At 43.7% G+C, this 19,592-nt stretch overlaps 1 protein-coding gene across 4 annotated transcripts in view; it reads left to right on the top strand.

Moving 5' to 3' along the window:
- Positions 1-19,592, top strand: part of LOC126321537 (sodium/hydrogen exchanger 9B2-like) — a 438,606-nt gene that overhangs the window by 241,251 nt on the left and 177,763 nt on the right. Inside the window, exon 1 of one of the 4 annotated variants that reach the window (XM_049994194.1) lies at positions 2,842-2,891. The exons of the other annotated variants lie outside the window; for them this stretch is intronic. Coding sequence (XP_049850151.1) covers positions 2,867-2,891 — 25 coding nt within the window. The 5' untranslated portion in view covers positions 2,842-2,866. Of the gene's footprint in view, positions 1-2,841; positions 2,892-19,592 lie in introns of those variants that run through there. 4 annotated transcript variants of the gene reach the window in all.

The following is a 19,592-nucleotide window of genomic DNA, read 5'->3' on the forward strand; positions in this document are numbered from 1 at the left end:
ACCTTGTGGCTAGCTTGAGAGCACGTTGTAGAGCGTGCACTGCCGTCCGTGGTGCACATCCTATTATGAACCATGTCCCGGCTTTTGTACTGTCCGGATCAGCACAATAAATAGCTGTGACTTCAGTGTAATTTATGTTTTTCCACAAAAGTATTATTCCGTTCGTCTGATTGCGTACTTCTCTCAGTAAGATTCTGTACTATAGTGCAACAGTTCTTTGTACGTATGGTACACGTTTCATCCAGCTATGTTACTTGGTAGTGGTACACCGTACGAAACTTGCATTGGTCCTTAGTTTTGCACACCAGTGCATCTCGTCATGGGTTGACGTGACACCACTTGCCCGTACTGCTACTGACGAGCTCTGGTGTAGAGTTGAAGCACCGTGGAATGACGTACCTGTTATCTCCCACACAAGACAGTTTGGCTAGATGCCCAGCGCAGTTGGGCTTCTGTGTTTGCCCTTTTTAGAGACGTCCATTCGTGTTCAGCTGTACTCCCTACTGTGCTATTTCTTATTGCTGTATCTATAGCCACAGAGAACTTCAAGCGTGTCTCGTCATCCCTTATTACTTCCTTATGCCGCTTCTTTGCGCATTGACTCTTCCTTACTAATCTCTTGAACTTCAGCCTACTCTTCATCACTACTACATTGTGATCTGAGTCTATGTCTGCTCTTGAGTACGCCTTATAATCCAGTATCTGATTTCGGCAGTTATAACTGCCACATATTGTGAGGGTACGTGATTTTCTAGATATTTACTAGCAAAACTTTGCAAACAAATAATTTCGTTGGGTGGAAGTGAAATCTCGTGCTAATTTTGAATATGAATAAACAGGCTTTATTAGTAGAACTATATGCATTTTTGCTATCCAGGATAATCGTTCAGAATATAAAGCTTTAATTATTATGTAAGAAGATTTATTAGGGTACAAGTCCTGTTTCGTGTATTTTATTATTACTCCGAACTGAAGATCACATCGAGGTAACTTAAAATATAAACAAATCCTAGAAATTTGGCAGATCTGTGTACTAAATTTCGAACCATGGATACTCTTACATCACTCCTCAATAGCTGAAAGGCCATCTACATCCACATGGATACTCTGCAAATCACATTTAAAGGCTTCATAGAGGATCCATCGAACAACCTTCACACTAATTCTCTATTAGTCTACCGTCGAACATGGCGCGGAGAAAACGAACACCTATCTCTTTCCGAGAGAGCTCTGATTTCACTCATTTTATTATGATGATCGTTTCTGCCTATGTAGGTCGTCGTCAACAAAACGTTTTCGCATTCGAAGAAGGAAGTTGCTAATTGAAATTTCGTGAGAAGATCCCGAGGCAACGGAAAACGCATTTGTTTGAACGATGCCCATACTAAATCTTGTATTATGCCATTGACACTCTCTCCCCTATTTCGCGATAATACAAAACGTTCTGCTCTTCTTTGAACTTTCTCGATGAACTTCGTTAACCCTGTCTGGTAAGGATCTCAGACCGCGCAACAGTACTCCAAAAGAGGGCGGAGAAGCGTAGTGTAGGCAGTCTCTCTAGTAGATATGTTACATTTTCTAAGTGTTCCGCCAGTAAAACGCGGTCTTCGGTCTGCCTACCCCACAACATTTTCTATGTGTTCTTTCCAATCTAAATTATTCATAATTGTAATTCCTAGACATTTAGTTGAATTTGGGGGCCTTAGATTTGACTGATTTATCGTGTAACCGAAGTTTAAAGGATTTCTTTCAATCCATATGTAGCATACAGCAAACAAGTGCTAAACAGTATTGGTTAAAAACAGTCTTGGTTGCAATTTTATTTTTTTATTTTTCAACTACGCGTTTACGAGGGAGTCCCTCACGTCTACTGAGTTTAACGAAGGCGATGTTGGCCTGATGTGTTCGACGATGCCCATTGGTTACACTGTCTAAAGGATTCTTCTAAGAAATACCAAATTAAGATAACCTGAAGATGCCTAAATAAGGCGAAACGCCTAGTTGAAAAATAAAAAAATAAAATTGCAACCAAGACTCTTTTTAACCAATACTGTTTAACGGATTCCTTCACACTTCTCAATATTTAGTGTAGATGGCTGTCATGCGGAGGAACCCAGATCGGTTCCCCGTACTGACAAGAACTTTTCCTCGGTGATGTCAATTGAGGAGCTGCTTGACCGAATGGCGGTGGTTCAACGGTCTGGAAAGTCTACGAAAACTTTCGGGAGAGCGGTGTGTGCTGACCACACGCTCCCTCCTCAATTCCCCCCCCCCCCCCCCCCCCCCCCCCGCGCCATCGCCTTCATACCGCATTCGCATGTCGTCTCAAGACAGAGAATGTCACGGCGTCCTGTAGACATGCCTTGGGCCTTCACGGCCAGAACGAGGAGCTCGTTAATTTATACGTCCCATTCACCTACAAATTCAATGGTGTATTCTCGCTACTGTTCCATATGTGCACAGTAAGCGAAATTCATTTATTTGCTATTTTTAACGGCTAACAATGAATTTACTCGAATGTGGAAGGAAGGAGAGGGTTTAGGATCCAGTCGATGACGATGCCATCACAATCGCAGCATAAGCGTGGCAGCAGATCAACTCGTATGCTGCTTTCGGCACCAGGCTCTGTGTCGGAATTTTTTTTTTTTTTTACAGAGAAAATTGCCCCCTCTCGGAAGGTCCGCAACAACAGTGTTATTGATGTTGTGACGTAAGGAAAGTTACGTACGAGAGCGCAGCCTCGGCGAGGACGCGGCAACAGATTCGCGACGGACAGTGGGCTGTGCCGCGCATGCGCGCTTCTGCCTCGCCCGCGCGAGCGTCTTCCGCGGGGTCGCAGTCCTTTGCAGGCTCGGTCGACGTCCGCATGCATTTCCTCACCGTCTATACAGGTAGGAGCGGACGCGGGAACGGACGGCCGCGTTCGTCGCGCTCTCACACTCTCGGTCCAGCGGCTATACGGCAGGAATGCAGTGACCATGTGATTAAACAACGAATACTTTTGTTGCTATTCACCGAGGAAGTTAAAAATCGATTTACTCCAATATGCATCGCTATCCATATTAATCTCACACTCTTTATGCGACATGGGCTTCACATTTTCTTCAGTACACAGAAGAACTGGAGCTTTTTCGTAAAATGAGCTTCCAGTTTCTTTCTCATTTCCAGGACTTTTAATTGTTGATTGTTTATACAGGGTGAAGAAAAATACGGTCGGAGCAGAGTAGGGAACGTCGAGACGAACAAAACTTTCCAGATAGCAGTGGGTTACGACCACAGGATGACAGTCAACCTGTGAAGAGCGAGTGGGTATTGTTCGGATGAGCGATCGTGTTTTGTAGCTACGATAATCGTGCCACGTTTCCGAGAGGGTGCGCAACTTTGTAGCGGTGTTGGAGGCAAAAATTCGGGCATTTACTGTTAAAAATGCCTCTTGAAAAAAAGGAGTGTTTAAAATTTAGTTTCTTTTCCACCATTTCTAGTTCACTCTTACCTGTCTACTGTTGTGCTATTCCTGTAGATCAGGTTACAAGTTAATGTCATTACAATACTTTTAGCGCAGCTGGTTTAACAATCAACATCCACCCAGTAAACTTCACAGAAAATTCGCACATACCATAGTCTTGGGCAGAAATTTATGCTTTGCCTAATACCAGCTGAGACCATTATATTCGCCTAATTTAATCAGTAATTGTGCTCTTTATCATAACAGGCACCATCTCCGCGCTAGTCGTTGTTTGGCTGTTGTTTAATGGCCGCAGCTCCACAACGATTAATTTTCGACCCAATGCTGCTTCAAAAATTTTGCTTTATTGGATGTTCCCTAGCCTCCTCTGACCTTATAATGACATTATTTTTTCCAACCTGTGTAGTGCTCTAATGTCACTTGCGCACACTGCTGATCATACATATTCTCGATGCCCGCAGAATATTAAAGCCAAATGTTAATTCAGTTATGGGCATCTCACACACTCGATAAAATTAAGCAAAAAAAAAAAAAAGTCTCCTGCATATGTTGGCATAGAGTCGAGAGTAAAATTTATTCGCATAGTTGGACCATTCTTTCTCTGTACCGGCAGTGAAGGTGTTGCTCTCAACTGCGTTAAGAAGCCATAGTTTCATTTCCTCCAAGTTTCTCATGGAACGAGCTGAGATTTGTAAAATTTCGTTACATTACGTGTCTTTAGCCCTTTTATTACCAGCCTCGAATCATTTCGACAGCTCACTATCTTCAGATGCCTAAGTAAATAACTGAGACTGTACCAAATGTTACCACGAGATAAATTCACTGCGTACTCGCAGTCTCTTATTACCTGACGTAATGTGACGATCCCTTCTTAAAAATAAATATAATATGTAAGTTAATAGGTCGAACGTGTGCTTGTTCTGAAAAATATACAAGAATGAGTATTGATCATAACATACGTATGTTTAGCAGGACAGTTAACGCAGTGAACAAATTGGGATTAAAAATGGCAAAAATATCTGATCGTTTTTAATGCAGCGTAAAATAACCGTATAGGCGCATTAATGAGCAGTGTGCTACCTCAAAACGCGGTACCAGTTTTACTTTGCACCTAATTTAGTGAAATTCTTAGAATCGTGTTCGACTCACGAAAGTCGTCTGAAAATATTCGGGTATTGTGGCTACAAAATCACTTATCTGGGTCTACGTTTTAAAATAGTCACTTCAATAATACAGAGCGAGGTGATACAGTGGCTAAAAGCACTCGACACCCACCACGAAGATCGTGTTTCAAATCCGCGTCTGGATGGGCGTAGGGTTTGCCGACATTGCTAAGACACATGCCAGGGTGATTCCTTCGAAAATTGCACGGCTGATATTTTCCTCCATTCTTCTCCAGTCCAAGTTTTTGCTCCTATTCTAATGTCGTCGACAAGGAGTCAGGCACCAATATTCCCCCCACCTACGTGTGATTGTTGTTATATTTATTTTACACATTCTCAGCTACTTGATTAGGCTTTTCCCTATAATACTGACAGAATTAACATCTTTCTCGAGGCATTTGTCTCATCTCTTTTTAACCTGAGACAGCGGCCTTTAAGAGATCGTGTTGCAGCACATTTAGACTGGAAACTTTCATAGTCCTCGTCAGGCCAACTTGCTGGTATATAACTAAAAAGAAGACGAGGGCTACGTGAGGCATATTTTTCATTGTTAGTATCTTTTTCCGTAGAACTGTACTTTATACGAGGAGAACAACATCGAGGAGATCGATTTCACACTCCATTCGAGTTGCCCGTTTGAATGTAATTTTCTGGCCGGCCGCGGTGGAAGAGCGGTTCTAGGAGCTTCAGTCGGGAACCACGCGACTGCTACGGTCGCAGGCTCGAATCCTGCCTCGGGCATGGATGTGTGTGATGTCCTTAGGTTAGTTAGGTTTAAGTAGTTCTAGGGGACTGATGACATCAGATGTTAAGTCCCACAGTGCTCAGAACCATTTGAACCACTTTTTTTTTTGTAATTTTCTGGATATTTGAACAGTCTAAAATGATTAGTACGTTAATATACTGACATTGAAGTAAGTGAGAAGAGTCCAGTGAAGTTATTACGGTAGCCGTATGCGGACATTTTACAGACTCTCGAGAATGGGATCTTATCACAGGTAGAACGTTGTAAAAAGCGCGTACACCTAATGTTAGTATACTCTGCGACAAAAATGGTTATTTTTGCCTTAAAAGCATAGTAATTAACCATACGACTAACAAGACTTCTTGTTGGATTAAGGGTGTAGCAAGAAATGGGAATGATTAGTTTTCGAACATTTTAAACAAATGCTAGTGAGATCTCATGCGAGAAATCTGGAGTTAATTAACATTCGCTTGATACTGTAACTACTAATTAACACACACTGTGTCTATAATCGAAGTTGTAGCTGTGCAGTTATTTTGTCATGTTAAGCGTATCGTATACTATAAATACCCATTGACTACTCCCGTGTTCGTCCGCCTCCATAGCTTAGTAACAGCCGATACGGTAGCTCAGCTTGTCCGGTCAGCGGGTTAATTGCCCGCTGTAATATATATATATATATATATATATATATATATATATATATATATATATATATATATATATATATATATATATATGAGTGAATGGATCAACGATGAACTTGAACAAGCGTCATGGGACGTCCGTCCCGAACAAATACAATGATCACTAACGAACAAAATGAGATAAAAAAAACAAAGTGGTCAGCGTGTCTGGCGTCCATCCGGAGAGCCAGGGTTCCGTTCCCTATACCGCCCGCGATGTTTTCTCTGTTTTGTTACTGGACTAGAACGGGGTACACTTAGCCTCGTGATGTGAAGTGAGGAGCTACTTGACCGAAAAGTAGCAGCTCTAAGATCTGGAAAGCTGACGGCGGCTGGGAGAGCGGTATGCTGACCTCACGCCCCTCCGTATCGCATCCAGTAACGCCACCGTCAGAGGACGACGCGACTGTCGGTCGATCCCGATTGGCCCATCAGCGCCAGAACATGGAGCTTAGCTTTGTTACTGCTTTGTCCAAGAAAATAGTCGCGAATAATCAGGAAGTCTCCGTTCAGACAACCACCGTCATCTGCTTTTGCGACTGAAGCACTTATCTAGGAAACGGATAGCGCTGTAGAATCACCGCCACTTAGAGAGAAAAGTACCGATAAAACTTCTAGTCGCTCTGTCCTTCAACATGCGGTTTCTGGGAGTGGGTTTTTCATACAGCAACTAAGTTTTATACAGTGTGAAAGATTTATTGCATGAGCTAAAACTGTATCTTTATGATGTGCGCACTGGGCAAAACAATTTGATGACAGTTTGGTAGAGCTGATTCACTTAGCAGGAAATATTACGCCTGGCGCAATTTGGAGCACATCTGAGTAAGTGCCGGCCGCTGTGGCCGACTGGTTCTAGGCGCTTCAGTCCGGAACCGCGCTGCTGCTACGGTCGCAGGTTCGAATCCTGCCTCGGGCATGGATGTGTGTGATGTCCTTAGGTTAGGTGGGTTTAAGTAGTTCTAAGTCTAGGCAACTAATGACCTCAGATGTTAAGTCCCATAGCGCATAGAGCCATTTCAACCATTTGAACATCTGCGTAAGCGAATAATGAAACATTGTTCAGCTATTAGAAATTCAGGAGTCGGGGTTGGTGGGTGCTAGTGATCACTTCCTTTGAAAAATGGTTCAAATGGCTCTGAGCATTATGGGACTTAACATCTGAGGCCATCAGTCCACTAGAACTTAGAATTACTTAAACCTAACTAACCTAAGGACATCACACTCATCCATTCCCGAGGCAGGATTCGAACCTGCGGCCGTAGCAGTTTCGAGGTTCCAGACTGAAGCGCCTAGAACCGCTTGGCCACAGCGGCAGGCTCACTTCCGTAAAGTGAAAGTGGTCATTGGTGTGAGGAACGTGATTTCCAGAACCTCTAAGTCGACGAATCATTTCTAGAGCAGAATATTCTCATTGAGAATGTTTAATATCATATCCCACTAGAGGGGCCCAAAATATACTCTCACAGCTAAGGATTCACCTCCAAATAGTGGTAGGTAATGGAGGAAAATTATCGTACAGTATCGAGCAGTAGGTCGACAGCAACACACAGTCGTTACTACGTGTTCGCTTTCCTTCGGGTTAGGCGTTGGCATGCAAAACAATTGTAAACAATGACATGACGCAGAATATCAACCCATCTAGTCCGCAATGTTGTCCCGTCAAGACGCCCTTTTTCGTGTGTAGTCAAATGTTGTATGCCCCATGCCGTAGCAATTTCGAGGTTCCAGACTGAAGCGCCTAGAACCGCTTGGCCACAGCGGCAGGCTCACTTCCGTAAAGTGAAAGTGGTCATTGGTGTGAGGAACGTGATTTCCAGAACCTCTAAGTCGACGAATCATTTCTAGAGCAGAATATTCTCATTGAGAATGTTTAATATCATATCCCACTAGAGGGGTCCAAAATATACTCTCACAGCTAAGGATTCACCTCCAAATAGTGGTAGGTAATGGAGGAAAATTATCGTACAGTATCGAGCAGTAGGTAGACAGCAACACACAGTCGTTACTACGTGTTGGCTTTCCTTCGGGTTAGGCGTTGGCATGCAAAACAATTGTAAACAATGACATGACGCAGAATATCAACCCATCTAGTCCGCAATGTTGTCCCGTCAAGACGCCCTTTTTCGTGTGTAGTCAAATGTTGTATGCCCCATGCCGTAGCAATTTCGAGGTTCCAGACTGAAGCGCCTAGAACCGCTTGGCCACAGCGGCAGGCTCACTTCCGTAAAGTGAAAGTGGTCATTGGTGTGAGGAACGTGATTTCCAGAACTTCTAAGTCGACGAATCATTTCTAGAGCAGAATATTCTCATTGAGAATGTTTAATATCATATCCCACTAGAGGGGTCCAAAATATACTCTCACAGCTAAGGATTCACCTCCAAATAGTGGTAGGTAATGGAGGAAAATTATCGTACAGTATCGAGCAGTAGGTAGACAGCAACACACAGTCGTTACTACGTGTTGGCTTTCCTTCGGGTTAGGCGTTGGCATGCAAAACAATTGTAAACAATGACATGACGCAGAATATCAACCCATCTAGTCCGCAATGTTGTCCCGTCAAGACGCCCTTTTTCGTGTGTAGTCAAATGTTGTATGCCCCATGCCGTAGCAATTTCGAGGTTCCAGACTGAAGCGCCTAGAACCGCTTGGCCACAGCGGCAGGCTCACTTCCGTAAAGTGAAAGTGGTCATTGGTGTGAGGAACGTGATTTCCAGAACCTCTAAGTCGACGAATCATTTCTAGAGCAGAATATTCTCATTGAGAATGTTTAATATCATATCCCACTAGAGGGGCCCAAAATATACTCTCACAGCTAAGGATTCACCTCCAAATAGTGGTAGGTAATGGAGGAAAATTATCGTACAGTATCGAGCAGTAGGTCGACAGCAACACACAGTCGTTACTACGTGTTGGCTTTCCTTCGGGTTAGGCGTTGGCATGCAAAACAATTGTAAACAATGACATGACGCAGAATATCAACCCATCTAGTCCGCAATGTTGTCCCGTCAAGACGCCCTTTTTCGTGTGTAGTCAAATGTTGTATGCCCCATGCCGTAGCAATTTCGAGGTTCCAGACTGAAGCGCCTAGAACCGCTTGGCCACAGCGGCAGGCTCACTTCCGTAAAGTGAAAGTGGTCATTGGTGTGAGGAACGTGATTTCCAGAACCTCTAAGTCGACGAATCATTTCTAGAGCAGAATATTCTCATTGAGAATGTTTAATATCATATCCCACTAGAGGGGTCCAAAATATACTCTCACAGCTAAGGATTCACCTCCAAATAGTGGTAGGTAATGGAGGAAAATTATCGTACAGTATCTAGCAGTAGGTCGACAGCAACACACAGTCGTTACTACGTGTTCGCTTTCCTTCGGGTTAGGCGTTGGCATGCAAAACAATTGTAAACAATGACATGACGCAGAATATCAACCCATCTAGTTGTCCCGTCAAGACGCCCTTTTTCGTGTGTAGTCAAATGTTGTATGCTCCATTAAAAATTGCGTGGGTTGACATCAGAGCTGAAGACATCGAAAGTAGCCGAGTTTTGCTCTCTTACCGGTCGCTACTTTGTGCCCAGCTGATAACTAACTCTTTTAGTTTCGAGAGAAAGCGAAACAAATCGAGATTTTTCTGCAAAATATCCCAACATAGAGGTACCGGACTGATGATGTAGTAAGGAGTGAGGGTTGGCAGACAGATGGAACTCCACGTCGTCCTGCAACCGTTCTTCGACTGTTCTAGAAAGAGGGGATGAAAATCAGAAACTTTTGTCCTGCCATGTACTACAACCATTAGTAATAGTTTATTTTTGTGGATGACAACCTAATCAAGTCAGTTTGGTGGAGTACATGCTGCACTGCAAGGTAAGGGCACCAGTCAAAGGCCATGACCAAAGGGCGTTATGGCCTTACGCACAGAGCATGTGTGGGATTCGCTTGTTCGCTTGGAATGTGTGTTACAATTACGACAGCTTCCCTCTACCCCCCGTCCCCCCTCCCAATTACTCCATAGCTGTAGAACATGCAGATTCACAGGAATCAAATACCTTCGACGAACTTATCAATGATTTCGTGAAATGCATTCCACTCTGTTACAATCCAGTACTCTGTTACGAGACGGTAGTTACGACTGATTATCCTGCTTGTGATATTCCACAGGTGCGAAAATTACTCTCACATCACAAACCTTTAGAATAGAATTATCGAGTACATGTAACACTATATTACACTTTTTAAGTGCATCTGGAAGTAAATATTCCTGTGTATGATACGAAAGTGATTAAAAAGCGTATATTTTCACTATGTCTCATCACATCAGATAACTGTTTTGATTTTTGTATTACAACAGTCCGATACAAGAGTTATTAGAGGTAGATAAGCAGAACTTAATACCCGGCTCCATCTCGTACATGTTTTTTGAGTCATCAGTCCTCTGACTGGCTTGATGAGGCTAGTCATGACTATACGCCTGTGCCAACATCTTCATCCCAGAGCGGTTCTTGGACCCACCGTCTTCAGTTATTTGTTGAATGTATTCCAACCTCTGTCTTCCACTACAGTTTCTACCGTAAGGGATTTCAAATAATTTGATCCTGTCTTTAGTTCGAGATACGAATGGTCCTGTGAGTAGCGCAGTGGCGGTGAAATGCCAATGAAGACTAAAACTTGTTTGACAGTTCATAGAAGAAATTATCTGTTTTAAGCTACGCCATGACAAAGAAGTCTGCAACAGCTGAATTAATTTTAGATTCAGCAAGTATTAGTAAGTTTAGCTTAGCTTACAAGCTAAAAGACCTTTATGACATGAACACTAGAAGAATAAATGTTCTTCGTCATTGGTACTTCCTCCGTTTATCACGCACCATTCAACGCTGAAACTAAAATTTTAGATAATTCTGCAGACAGTAGACGAGAGAGAATGAATTATCGGAAAATATTCAGATGGCACATTAAAATTCCAGTACAATCATAATGACCTGGCTACCTCGACACTTGATATGAACGTCTGAAGGATTTTTCCCGGAATCAGGCGTCAGCAGTGCGTCACAATGAAGAGCAAATTACTCCAATATCTTTTACAACGCCATTTAGAAATAAAAATGGAATGTGTTAGTAATTAGTGAAAGAACGTTTAAGGAAGTGGAGGCAAAAGATTTTCACAATCGTGTCGTTACAGAAAACTGGATATCACAATGATATCACAACACGAATCAAGCGATCTTCTCCTCATAGATTCCGTCTGATGAGGTACGGAACGTTTATTATGTTGACAGACCACTTAGTTGCTTGTCTGTATCTGTGATAGCAACGTTATTCTGAGAAAGGTAAGGCGTGCTGCTGAATTTCCGCCACTGCCAGGGGGTCTGTAATGGCTACTTTACAATGATATGTTCCGCTACACGGTGCGTGTTGAATTGATATTTACATTTGGTCTCAATTTTGCGTCTATCGTTAGGTCATTAGACTAGATGAAAATCTCAAACTTCTTCTGGTGCCCATCTTCGAAAAAATATAAAGAATGGCATAGTGTCCAACAGCCTGTTCGTTTCCACGAGAACTGTATGGGACAATACAACGAGGGGACTTCAAAAAGTAAGTTACAGAGTATTATGGAAGGCCAAGTAACTTTTACTGAATGCACATAGATGCACGACACTATTTTTCATTATAGTAACCAAGTGTCTGTAAACAACGGCCGGAACGCTTTCGCAATCGCTCACTTTCTCGACGGCAGGAATCCACTCCTGGGTCACGGAGCCATTTGTTAACCGCTGCTATTGCTGCTAATCAATTCCTGGACATTACCACCAGTGGTCCATGTCGATGACCTCCATACCCAATTGACATCTGCCACGTCTGCGCCCCTTGGTCAGTTTTGTTGGATTATTTCACTACAGCTGGACGCGAAACTGCATTTGGACCATACATCGCCAGAATTTCACGGGGAATCTGTTTGCATTTTAGACGTTTTGTCCACAAGAATCGTATTGTCACGCGTGCTTCAACTTTGCAGTACGCTTCCAGTTGCCGCGCCATTTCATTCGCACACTGTTATGCACCTGTAGCTGTGCCGTAGCAGAATTGTGCCTGCGGAAAACCCGGAGCGTATACTCACTCTTAACGATGCGGCACTCTTGTTGCGCAGCGGTTCTGGCGAGGCCCACGGGCAAAATGGCCGTGTCGCGTACGTCACAGCACGAGACACTGCAGGTCTTACTAGTGCCAGCAGCTGCTTCCAGCAGGCAGCGAGTAACTATTTCAGACGAATTTAAATATTCTTGACTGCTTGTTTAAATGTATGCAAGTTCTCGATGGCACACGACAAAATTAAGATCTCTAGTGGGTACATTTACAATTAAATATTGATTTCCCGTGAGCCCAGCACGGAGCCGAGGGTTCGCGAAATGTGACGGACAAGCCGACTAGTGTGACGTCACAAGTTCGTTGCAGGGCCTGTGTATCTCGTTGGCCCCGGGTCTTGGCGTGGGACGTCACGTCTAACGTACTGTACGAAGTCCACTCGCAGATACTTTCGAACCTGTACTCGTTCTGAAATGCACAATGTGTGTGGAAACACCAACCTCGTAAGTCGTTTGCAGCAGAAATCACTAGGCGTGCACGGCGTGGTCGATGAGGTGGCTACTTAAAAAAGTCATCATTTAAACAGTCTGATGGAAACTCAACATTGCGTGTGTGTGCGAGAGAAAGAGAAATGGCGGGGAGGGGGCGGGGGGTGAGGGAGGGAAGGAGGCACGGAAGAAGATGGGCGGGAAGAGAAGGAAGGATGATTAGTGTTCAGTGTCACACTGGCGACATAGAAGCACGAGGAAGCAAAACAGCCACCTACTTTTTAATCATATTGAGGTTGAAGCTCGTCTGTCCCTGCTTGCTTACAAATACATACATCAAAAAAAGTTTTGCATCACCTCGGTTCCCAAAACTCCTGAAGATAGACGTTCACTGTGGATTTTGTATCACAGATACAGTCCCTTTGACTGTTCAGAGATGTCACTAAACCCGCCCAAAGATGTAGCAGAGCCTATTAAACGGAGGGGGTCCGACAGGCGATCAGATCCAGTCATTCCAACAGGAAGGAGGTACACGGCTCGTGCTGTCTGTAGTTCAACCACGCTTGGGCGGTCAGTACCGCGGTTCGATCGCGTCTGCATTGTTATTTTGTGCCAGGAAGGACTCTCAACAAGCCAAGTGTCCAGGCGTCTCAGAATGAACCAAAGCGATGTTGTTCGGACACGGAGGAGATACAGAGAGCCAGAAACTGTCGATGACATGCCTCGCTCAGGGCGATCAAGGGCTGCTACTGCAGTGGATGACCGCTAACTACGGATTACGCCTGGGACGAGCCCTGACAGCAACGCCACCATGTTGAATAATGCTTTTCGTGCAGCCACAGGACGTCGTGTTACGAGTCAAACTGTGCAAAATAGGCTGCATGCTCCCGACGTCCATGGCGCGGTCCATCTTCGCAAACCCGACTCCATGGAACGCGGTACAGATGGGCCCAATAACATGGTGAATGGACCGCTCAGGATTGACATCACGTTCTCTTCACCGATGAGTGTCGCATATGCCTTCAACCAGACTATCGTCAGAGATGTGTTTGGAAGCAACCCGGTCAGGCTGAACGCCTTAGACACGCTGTCCAGCGACTGTGGCAGGGTGGAGGTTCCCTGCTGTTTTGGGTTGGAATTATGTGGGGCCGACGTACGCCGCTGGTGGTCATGGAAGGCACCGTAACGGCTGTGCGATACATGGAATGCCATCCTCCGACCGATAGTGCAACCATATCGGCAGCATATGAGCGAGGCATTCGTCTTCATGGACGACATTTCGCGGACCCATCCTGCGCATTTTGTGCATGACTTCCTTCACGATAACCACACCGCTCGACTAGCGTGGCCAGCATGCTACCCAGACAGGAACCCTATCGAAACTGCCTGGGATAGGTTGAAAAGGGCTGTTTACGGTCAACGTGACCCACCAACCACTCTGAGGGATCTACGCCGAGTCGCCGTTGAGGAGTGGGACAATCTCGACCTACAGTCGAATGCCACGACGAATACAGCCATGCATCAATGCAAGAGGACGTGCTACTGGGTATGAGAGGTACCGGTGTGTACAGCACCTCTGAAAATCTCGCTGTATGGTGGTACAACATGCAATGTGTAGTTTTCATGAGCAATAAAAAGGGCGGAAATGATGTTTATGTTGATCTCTATTCCAATTTTCTGTGCAGGTTCCGGGACTCTGAGAACCGAAGCGATGCAAAACTTTTTTTGATGTTTGTATATTTGTTTCTGGAGAGGATCTGCCTTGAATAAAACACAGTTTTCTTATTTTTCTTTTTATTCCCAAGACATGTTTCGCAGAAGTTACAACATGACGTAGGTTTTACGTTATCTCCTATGAAACAGAAAACATGCTTTTTACCACTGACACACATATAAATTTGAGTTTCTAAAGTCAGTATTTACATATTTGAAAAACGGATAAAATTTTATACATATAATCTTGTTACCACATCCTGTGGATTTCATAGATGTTACGTAATTCATTGTTCTTCTTCTGTTTAACAGTTTGTCATCTGTAACCATACAGAATTAACGTCGAGCAGTTCTATATGGTTGCATATGACAAACTGTGAAATAGGACAATCACATTGAATTACATAAAATCCATGAAATCCATAGCATGTGGCAACAAGATATAAATACAAAATGTTTTCGTTTTTTATATGTGTAATAGCAGTAAAAAGCACTTTTCCTGTTTTGTAGAAGATAATACAAAACCCACTGTTGATGCTGTAACTTCAGCAAAATATGTTTGGGGAATAAAAAGAAAAACAAGAAAATTGTGTTTTGTTCAAGGCAGATCCTCTCCAAAAGTAAATCTAACTTAGTTTTTAAAGGAACCATCAAAACAATCAAGCGATTTAGAGAAACCACGGAAAACGTCAATTTTAATGGCCGGTTGGGGATTCCAGCACGGGGGGAGGCTGAGAATTAATTATTTACAAATATCTAAACGTACAGAATAATATATTACCCTCAAAACCTAACGATTTGTCGCCGTCTCTGATGAGTATGAGCACTGGAAATTATACGTGTGGCCAACAACATATGCTGATATGTAATGGCTCAGATAACAGATAATATTGTACAAAACGTTCCCACCGACAAGCGCTGATCGTTGTTAAAATAAATAATAAATCATCAAACACTGTTTATTTTCCCTAACGAACGCCACGCAACCACTGCCAGAGAAATCTCTGATCAACGCTTACTGGTCTTCGTTTAACATACACTCGGCCAATTTCATTGTGAAGGGATTATCACCCATGCGAGAAATGGGAAGTTATTGCGGAGAATGCGGGCTGATACAGTGACAAAAATACTCAGCAATGATTGGAAGAGGTTTACGAATACCTCCATGAACTTCCTCTTCTAGTAGCTTTGTGAATGAGAACACAATTTGGCATTGAAACCAGACCATCCCAAGTCTTTTACTCTCTTCTCTGTGAGCACTATCCCTCCGGATACCTGATGTAACGTATCAACTAGTTATGCGTGACTTGCAACAATTTTAAAAACTGTGATCACTCTAGATAGTACAGTTTTTTAAAAAATATCTTATGGTTCTGACGTTAGCTGGCATATTACGCTGTTTGCACCCGATCAATCTTACCGGATCATGGAGAGCTGTAACTTACCTTTGAAGCATGATAGTGCCACCATAATCCAACGAAAGAAAATTCGTGTACGCCATCTGCGTATAGCGTTCACTTTGCTGCACGAGATTCCGTATGTTAATCGCTTCCGTAGATGTTGACAAGACATAGTCGGAGAAACAGTCTGACACTGGACTAAACAGCTGCAGGAGACGACCAAGCGATACAACCAAGGTGGTCGGTGCACCAAGCCAATGGCTATTCATCCATTATATATATTTGATCCTGGCCTGGTTTCCCCCCAGATCCACAAACTAGCCATCTTATATTACAATGAAATTTCACCCGGAATGTTAACTCTTTCCAGGCAGCAGTTCCATTTGGACTATTACATTTATTTACAGAGTATCTTTCACATGACACTATTACGTTTTAGTGTGTTGTAGCATCAATAGATGGCAGCTCCTACTGGATGGCCAGAATGCTCGTTAGTCGCAGCAAGCAGAAGCAAGTACGCGTAGATGTTTGAGCCCTATCCCCGTTCCAATAGAATAATAATTTGATGGTTGGTTACAGTTTATTCTTATTTTTATTGAGAGACTAACACTTAGATGAGACAACTTAGAAACGATATCAGGTTCTGTAACAGGTGAGCACTTTTGATGAGTTCGAAATGGACCCACTGGGAGAAAGTGAACGCAAAGTAAGGTTACGGTGAGAAATTTTAAATTTGTGAAGTAAATGAATTTATTACTATCATATGTCCGGGTTATGAGATAAAAAGATTCTGTAATGTCTGACGAATGGTGATGTACTTGGTGAGGAGCTGTTTTTTCTGTTTTTGATGAATACTGTGAAACTAACATTACCACGGAAAACATGCAAGATATACCTGAGGATTCCTTAGTGACGAGGGAAAATCACTTATCTGAATATGTCTCTGACCTGTCTGTCATTCAATATCCGAATGCTTCGGGTATTTCTAACAAGTAACCTACTGATCTACGTAACGTTTCATTAGCGCATAGGCTTAGTGTAGCACAGGAAAAGAGAAATACAGTGGTAGTAAAATTCAGAAGCTGTGATTTTGGTGTGTCTAAACTTGACACTCTCAGAAGGTCCTCATAGATCTGTCTCATCCAATTTTTGAAGAATTAATTTAATTAATATTTTGTGTACATGAGACTATCTGGAAAAGGCATAAATCAAAATAATGTTTTTAAAGAACCCCATAATTCTGGGTAAAGAGTTAAGTGGCGCGTACAGTAATGCAAAAGTATGGGTTTAGTGGTTATTGTGGAGAAAGAAGAAAGATTTACGTGACAATATGGGCTTGGTAGTAGCCAAAAGACAGAATAAAGGCTAATTGAATTCTGCAGTTAATTTCAGCAAGTAACAGAGAGTATGTCCGCTGTTGTTTTCTGTCCACTGTTGATCTTTTGGATAGGGTGGATAGCAATGTGCGGCTGTTTTGCTGATGATGCTGTGGTGTACGGGAAGGTGTCGTCTTTGAGTGACTGTAGGAGGATACAAGATGACTTGGACAGAATTTGTGATTGGTGTGAAGAATGGTAGCTAACTCTAAATATAGATAAATGTAAATTAATGAAGACGAATAGGAAAGGAATTTCGTAATGTTTGAATACTCCATTAGTAGTGTAGCGCTTGACACAGCGATATGAAGTGGGACAAGCATGTAATGGCAGTTGTGGGGAAGGTGGACAGTCGTCTTCGGTTCATTGGTAGAATTTTGGGAAGATGTGGTTCACCTGTAAAGGAGACCGCTTATAAAGCACTAATACGACCTATTCTTGAGTAGTGCTCGAGGGTTTGAGATCCCTATCAGGTCGGATTGAGGGAGGACACAGAAGCAATTCAGAGGAGGGCTGCTAGATTTGTTACTGGTAGGTTTGATCATCACGCGAGTGTTACGGAAATGCTTCAGGAACTCGGGTGGGAGTCTCTAGAGGAAAGGAGGCGTTCTTTTCGTGAATCGCTACTGAGGAAATTTAGAGAACCAGCATTTGAGGCTGACTGCAGTACAATTTTACTGCCGCCAACTTACATTTCGCGGAAAGACCACAAAGATAAGATAAGAGAGACTAGGACTCATACAGAGGCATATAGGCAGTCATTTTTCCCTCCTGTTTGAGAGTGGAACAGGGAGAGAAGATGCTAGTTGTGGTACGATGTACCCTCCGCCACGCACCGTATGGTGGATTGCGGAGTATGTATGTAGATGTAGATGTATGCCGAACGAGGAGATTCTCCACATAATGGGCTAAGAAAGGGACATGTGGATGGCACTGACAAGAAAGGACAGACTGACAGGACATCTGCTAAGAGATCGGGTAATAACTTCTTGGTACTAGAGGGAGCTGCAGAGGGTGAAAACTGTAGGGGAAGGCAGAGAGTGCAATATATCCAAAAAATAGCGAGGAAGTACTACTCGGAGGTGAAGACGTTGGCACAGGAAAGGAATTCGTGGCGAACCGGGCAGCGCCAAACCAGTCAGAAGGCTGATGTAAACAAAATAACGGGGAAAGGGGTAGAGAAGCGAGCCGGTCGCGGCTGGCTGCACAACGAGCGGCGGTGGTGCCGGCCGGCGTCCTCCGGCAGCGCCGGCTCGCCTTCCTCCGCTCTTATCGCCGCCATCGACCTCTGGCGGCGTCGCGGCGCCTGCCTTTGTGGGTTCTGCAGCGCACGACGCGGCCGCCCGCGCACGTCCTACTTGTGCGATAGCGCCAGCTCTGACACCCACCGCCGCCGTTCGTCCCGGCTCTGCACAGCGTCGCTGTTCTCACACAACTGATCGCACTTTCACACAACGAACCGCGGGGTCAAATAGAAGCTAGACAGGGCGGTTCCGTGAACACGTTACAAACTTTTATGTTCTCACACAACTGATCGCACTTCAACACAGACGAACTGCGGGGTCGAATAGAAGTGTGGTGTGCGTACTGTAAGACCTTCGGTACACACACCATCAGATTATTTGACTTGTCGCTCTAACGAAGTAGGCGAGTGTCAGCAATATGTCTCGTGGCCTTATCGTGGCGTGTTTATCTTTTGCCGTTAGGTCAGACGATAGAAATGCCACTTGCACGCTTAGAGTAGCAGATTGACGGTGACCAACTTTAAACAGAACTTGAATAATTTTCGCACACATTTATTAAAATAATAACAAGCATAAAAATTACTTAACTTGGTTCTGGATGCTATTTACAATTGACAATCTGAAGTTCCTTTGGTATTGGTACGTTGATCTTATTCTCACATATCTCTGATACTTGACAAAGTGTCTATACATTTATCTTCATGGCTATGTACTGGAATATGATAATCTTCTTAGGTGCAGACTGAAACTTGACTATAGATTGGTACAGACTAATGCAGACTGGTACAGACTAATGCAGACAAATGCAGACTGTTACAGACTAATGCGGACAAATGCAGACTGACTGATGGGAGATCTGTACACTCGTTACAATACCTCACGCGTTCAGGTATCACTGCGCAAGTGTGATCCGTGAGGAGGAAAGGTTCTACGTTAGCAGTAATCTCATTGGCTGCGTTACATATTAATACGCGGATCGGCGGAAGCAGAATTTGGTCCGTCTCTAAGGCAGCGAAATCTCGTAGTGCAGAGACGGACGAGCGCTGCGCCTGCGCTGTTGTGCTTAGCGGGGCGCGCTCTAGTGGGAAAGTTGTGTTCGCACTGACTATGCAGAACTATGTACACAACAAGAAGCTACACACGGCGGTTTTCGTGAACACGTTATAAACTTTCATGGATGATGGAGAAGGCTAAATGTGTCAATTTAAGGTCACGGTAGTCCGTTTTCTTG

Source organism: Schistocerca gregaria, chromosome 2, assembly GCF_023897955.1.
Source record: "Schistocerca gregaria isolate iqSchGreg1 chromosome 2, iqSchGreg1.2, whole genome shotgun sequence".
NCBI classification, from domain to species: Eukaryota; Metazoa; Arthropoda; class Insecta; order Orthoptera; family Acrididae; genus Schistocerca; species Schistocerca gregaria.